The sequence below is a fragment of the Drosophila montana genome, unplaced genomic scaffold (genome assembly GCF_035044405.1).
Source record: "Drosophila montana isolate Dmon_TW-CO22-7 unplaced genomic scaffold, ASM3504440v1 contig_3240_1, whole genome shotgun sequence".
NCBI lineage: Eukaryota > Metazoa > Arthropoda > Insecta > Diptera > Drosophilidae > Drosophila > Drosophila montana.
The window spans coordinates 1,071,826-1,077,825 of record NW_026998122.1 but is presented as its reverse complement, the minus strand read 5'-3'; the positions used below and the strand labels follow the sequence as shown (position 1 = coordinate 1,077,825).

The following is a 6,000-nucleotide window of genomic DNA, read 5'->3' as shown; positions in this document are numbered from 1 at the left end:
AATGTTCAGTCCAAACGTTGCCGCAAATAAAACGAAACGCTCAATTGGCCATGAATTGTTACAGCAATAAAATGCAAAAGTATTATGCATAAAAGTAAATTATAACGCCAACATTAAATGTGAATTTAAAATGTGGCATATACTTAACATTTAATGGATGCAACTGTTGCCATAAGAAGAAAGAACCCACATTGAGATTATTTACTCAAATGGCAACAGATGCGATTTCAAGTGCCTTCGGTAATTATGAATAAATGAATTATTGTTATAGCCTATGAAAATCATTTAGACGACATGTGAGCTGAATTGAAATCAAAGCAGTTACATTTATCTATTTAATGCGACGCCTGTTGGAAAAATAAAAATATAAAATCACTAAATAATATTTTTTATATACACTCAATCAAACTAAAGCAAGAAGGAATGCTGTTTGACTAGAGTTAATCCTGACTCTTTTAAATCCTTACAATTCATTGCGAAAAAAATACACAAATTCTTAAAACCGTTTTTTATAAGTTCACTTAGGTTGTTGAAACTTTATTTTACAGAAAAAATTCACAACTTAAATTAGCATCCATATATCATTATTATCTTACTCAGCTTCAGTGTCAGTGTATGTGTGTGTGTGTGTGTGTGTGTGTAGAGTAGGGTTGAGAGAGTGTGTGTATTTCAAAACGAGAGTTTTGCAAACGCACAACTGTAACCGGGTCGACTTATGCACTCGTATATCCAAACTAAGTAGGTTTCGATTTCCCATGTTTTTCTTTTTTTTTCAAAAATATACAAACTAAATTCGCTTAGAGCACTAAATCGCATATGTTTCTCGTTTCTAGTTAAAGGTACTTAATAGTGTGCCGCATAAGGACTCGAGTAGTGTCCATAGTGTCCAGCATCGTATTGGGGCACGTACTCATATTGTGCCTGGTTGTAGTAGCCATCATCGTAGTCGTAGTGAATTGGCGCGGCAGCGGGCGCATAGTGTTGGGCGACTATAAATAATAACAAAACAATATAATATATAAATATTATTAAACCAAAATTGTGGGGCCCTAAGTTTGTTTGCTTTGAAGTGAGTCAACAGAAAAAAAAGCTAAGTTCAACAGCAGCAGCAGCAGCTGCCTCTAAAACTAGTTCAGTTCAGCGTATTTTAATGCTGACGAAATAATTTTCTTTGCTTGTCACGAATTTGTAAGCACCAAAGTCAATTGGTCACAGGTGTTGTTGTTTTTTTCTCGCTAGTTGTTGTAATTTCCTTTCGGGCATTTTGCATGTAAAACGATGACGAAGTTCGTTGCCTAAGTCTTTTGTTTTGCCAAAGTGTTTGCTGCGTGTATTTGTGCGCGCGCGCTTCTTGCGATTCTTAATTATTAAAACGGCAGCCACAATCAAAATAATTTTCACATGCAGTCATAACAACAACAGCAACAACAACAACAAAGCAACAGCGTTTCCCATGCAAATCCACATTACGACATTGAGAAAAGATGTTGGCTTCGAAATGAAATGGGCAACAAAATTTTCCGCACAGCTTTTCTGCCTGCAGCAAAAGTTGATGCGCTGCTGCTGTTGTTGCTGCTGCTGCACAATATGACATAATTAATGTGGGAAAACTATGGAAAATATGAGAGCGAATGCAAAGTGCAAACAAAACTTGGGCAAAAAACCAAGCTAATCTCTTGATCAATGTTGAGGAAAACTCGAACATCATGACATAATTAACAAACGCGTGGGCGTGCCAACTGCTGCATTAGTCAACACAAATGCCGGCTTATGAAATGTTATACATTTGACGATGCGATGATTCAGTTTACAAGCCCCACTGCACACGCTCTCAATCTAATTGCAATGCAACGCAGCGAACTAAAACGATTATGTACTTATAATAGAAATATGGTTAACTTATATATACACTGAGAACTGATATACGGATATTCAGTAGACTGCATAGTAATCGGCATCTGTTGCAGCCTCCGCCGTCGCTGTCTGTCTGACTACATCAACGATGTCATCATATTCGTCTGGGCGCAATTTGCGATATTGATTGTTAAAATAGTTGGCGTGACGCCTGAACAGCTTGAGCATGCGATACGTGTTCATGCCTAGAAGAGCAAGAGCAGCAAATCAGTGTGTGTGGCAGGCCTGAAGAGTGTGCTACCACAACTACCACAACAACAACAACAACAACTAGCTGGAAGTGCGTCTATATTTGGTGGGGCTGCTAAACCATTTGAGTGCTATTCCATTAACTATTCAACCCGGTACAGCTATCATGATATTAGATTAGATATACTTGTCACTCACCATAGGGCGCTGGCGAGGCAACGACAACAGGCGCGGCCACAGGAGCCACATGTGGCTCATAGTGGGTCAAAATCGGTTTGTGTGCAATGATGGGCTTCGTGACCAGCGACTGGGCGTGCACAGTGGGTCCAGATTTGGTGACAACAGCGTTGAAGCCATGAATGGAATCGGCCGTGTAATCAACAGTGCGAATGGAGCCATCGGGCTCGACCAGAGAGTATTGACCTGAATGGGGGAAAGGTAGAGAGGACATATTTATTAGTTAAGATCATTTTTAAGCCCTGACAATTGATTAATATTAGTAAAATAATGTTCTATATATCCATGTTTATACCCTGAGAATTGAGTAACAATGGGCATATTGTTCTGGTGCATATGTGTGTAAAAGCCAGGCGGAGGTATTTCCACTATAAATTTGATATTATTGATCAGGACGACGAGCTAAGTGTATCTAGCTATGTCTTAGCAACTGCCAAAGCTAGAGTCTTAAAACTGGAAGTATATAATCTCGTAAGCCCTACGCAGAACGAGTTAATCAATTTTTTCTAGGTATATATTCCCGACTTAAACACTCTTAGTTGTTTTTTGTTTTTGCGTATGTGTTATAGTTATATTTACCCTTGACAACATCGCCATCACGAGTTTCATGCTGTGATTTGACATCGCCGGTCGTGTGATCGGCTACGCCATAGTTAAAGGCATATTTGGGATGATCCTGTTGAATAAGATAAAGGGAAATATATAGAACTTTGCTAAATAACAAGAGATCTGTTTTGAATTTCGGAAGAGTATGGCACATCCGAAGGTGCGAAGGAGAGTATGAGCATGTTAGATTTTGAGTTTGTGATGATACGAATTTTGCTTTGCCATAAAAATAAAATAGTTATATATGACATTTATATATCATTTACTGTTAAATAGTTTTTTTTAATTTCAAATGTTCTTGCTTTTATCACAAATTTTATGAGCATCGAACTACTTGTTCTAGGTAGTTCAGCCTGGAATCTCTGGAACTCACATAATAATCCACAGCATATCCTGGACGCGCCACGGCCACACTGGCGAACAAAGCCAACGAGAGGATAACGAAGCACATGAAATTTGCCATTTTCTTGATTATTTTGTATTTTGCGTATTTTCAAATAAATTTGATTTTATAATTTGCTAAAAATAAAACAACAACACAAAATATATATATGAATATCGTAAGCACTTTGCACAGATCCTTGATGGAGTTAACAATTGGATTTACTTTTAGTACTACAACGGCAACAGATACAAACAACGCCAAGTTCACCGGAATACTGTGGCTATTCTAGAGCCGAGTTTCCATTTAAATAAGCGCAAAATGTGCGAAAGCAGCGACGCAGCCGCACAGCCGCGCAGCAGCGACTACAAGACGCTGGGTTTCTCAGTCAGTCAACTGTGGCGGGCGACGCAAACGGAGACGGAGATGGGGACGGAGACGTCGACTGAGACGTCAACATCTCTGGCGTGGTGAGTAGTGGCTGCTGCTGCCGCTGCTGCTTGGTGGGGGCCATGTGAATGAAGTTGCAGCATGAATCGGGATGTTGCTACACTAGCCCGCTGAATGGGGTCGGGGTGGTATGTATGGAAGCAGTGCAAATTGGCGACAGATCCAGTTACGGATTGAGAGCGGCTGCATTGTGTATCTTCTGGCTTTATCCCACACAACATAATGAAGTCATCCGCAGTGGCAGTCACTTTTTGATTGAATCAGAATTATGTTATTAATCATAGCTTAATCATTAATTTCCTCCGGTTCAAACGAAAGACTTAGGCAACGAACTGCAGCACAGTACGCGAATTATGCGCAATAATTATTGCCCTAGACCATAACAAATAGTGGCCAATAAAAAGCAATTTATTTAACAACTTAATTCTAAGAAGAAAAAAAACGCTGACAATAAAATATATCTCGACTATCCTAACCAAAATAAGGTCAAGTTGCAGCTAAAAACGAAAAGCTTGACAAAAACAATTGAAAATTGTCGTTGCATAAACAAAAAGCCCTAGTTATTTGGCACATGCGAAATTCTCAGTGATCTACTTGAATGAAAACAACAAGGCAGCCAAAAGTCCAACCGAAGTACGTACTAGCTACAGCTAGTTCTAGCTGTTTTTGTCTTAGCCATCAATGCTGAAGGTCAAGCGCGGCAGCAAAGTTCAAATCTGAGTTCCATTCTAGGCAGCAAATGAAAGCAAAAATTGCTGGCGGCAGGCAAAAAAAATATGCTATGACACCAGAGCAATTTAAACTAATTTATATCTATAATAATATTGCTGACTTGTTATTGTCCAGTCCTCAGTTGCTCAATTCGCAACAATCAATGATTAATTGAGCGCGCGCCAATTTCCATGCACACTCAGAATAAGACGCAGTTCACGCAGCTTGAAGGCGTAAACATATTAAAGAACCTTTTAGACCACATAAAAAACTTTACCTTTATGATAGACGCCTAAGTGCTTTCCAGGTACAAGCGCAGGATTTTTAATTAAATTTCAAGCGTTTGGCGTTCTTTAAGCTTATGGTTCCCACGGGTACTGTACGTAATAAATTGAACTAATTAAAATGGAAAAGATTGTAAGTGAATATACTGAAGAATAAATACTCTACTCTTATTGCAGTTTGCTTGAGCAGCGTTATTGATAGATATACAGATATTGAAGGATTTTATGTAGGATATAGTGGCCAAACATGTTGTACAGCTTGCAAAGTTATTCTACCAGATGAGAGGAAACTGTGGTAAAAGCTTTTATGAATAACATCAACAGCATCAGCTATGTGACGTCATGAGCCTGCCTGGCCTAGGTGTCGCACTAATAAGCGGTAGCCAGTTCAAATCCAGTTGCAATCCAATATGTATATAGTAGCTTGTTTTTGTTATTATTCAACAAAGAAATGGAAAATATTGGAAGTTTGCTTTTATTTATTAATATTTATAACTGAGTTTCATATTGTAATAAACGTTTGTTTATAGTCTGATTGGGCCAGTTTTATATAAGAACTTATCGTTAAGTATTTAATGTGCATGGCCCGTATTGAGCCAACACATTCCATCACTTAGTTATAGTACCCACTTAAAGGGTATATGTTTCTACCCACTGACTTAGGTACGCAGATGGCTAGTACTTTATATATATTATGTATATTTAGCGCAAATTGTTAATTAAGTAATTTGTCGTTATGGAGTGCATGTGTGAGCTAGAGAGACTTTATATCAAAGAAACCGATCAGGCATACATATGCTTTTAAAGTAAGTGATTTATCTGTTTGCGGAGCGCGACAAAGCAGCCAAAGAGCTTTAAGATAGCTGAGACAGTTTCAAGTTGTAGTCTAAAGCTGTGCTCATCCTTGAACCACGTCGAGAACGTGCCAATTGAGGTTGGCAGCTAACAAAATTATTAGAAATATTGACAAACCGCAAGAGTCGAAAAAACAGAGTCAAAACAATTTGTGCGGGCCTTTACACAAGTTAATAATATGCGCTAGTTTATGCCCGGGTCAGCATTTGTAAGGCTGCGCATTTTCACATAATTAAAAACGAGGGGCGTACTAAAGACTCTAATTAGAGCGAGCTCCATATGCCGAGAAGTGCGCCAAAAGCAGCCGAAGTCATTTTTCGTTGCTTGCCCAAAAATACCCCCAAACGAAAAAAAAAGAAGTAAAAACTAAAA

At 38.6% G+C, this 6,000-nt stretch overlaps 1 protein-coding gene across 1 annotated transcript; it reads right to left on the bottom strand.

The window, feature by feature from the left end:
• Positions 1-712: 712 nt before the first annotated feature.
• On the bottom strand, positions 713-3,652 carry Cpr62Bb (Cuticular protein 62Bb). The gene is made up of 5 exons (XM_064690226.1): positions 3,554-3,652; positions 3,320-3,465; positions 2,920-3,016; positions 2,302-2,526; positions 713-989 (listed from the first exon to the last, which is right to left on the bottom strand). The coding sequence occupies exons 2-5, from the start codon at positions 3,407-3,409 to the stop codon at positions 844-846; spliced, it is 558 nt and encodes a 185-aa protein (XP_064546296.1). The 5' UTR covers positions 3,410-3,465; positions 3,554-3,652; the 3' UTR covers positions 713-843.
• Positions 3,653-6,000: the final 2,348 nt, after the last annotated feature.

What these genes read in the sequence shown, in the direction of transcription:
- Cpr62Bb (XM_064690226.1), bottom strand. Translation starts at nt 3,409, where the DNA reads ATGGCAAATTTCATGTGCTTCGTTATCCTCTCGTTGGCTTTGTTCGCC. An exon ending in GATATGCTGTGGATTATTAT is followed by an intron (nt 3,017 to 3,319) that starts GTGAGTTCCAGA and finishes CTTATTCAACAG; the next exon opens with GATCATCCCAAATATGCCTT. An exon ending in TGCCTCGCCAGCGCCCTATG is followed by an intron (nt 990 to 2,301) that starts GTGAGTGACAAG and finishes TATTATTTATAG; the next exon opens with TCGCCCAACACTATGCGCCC.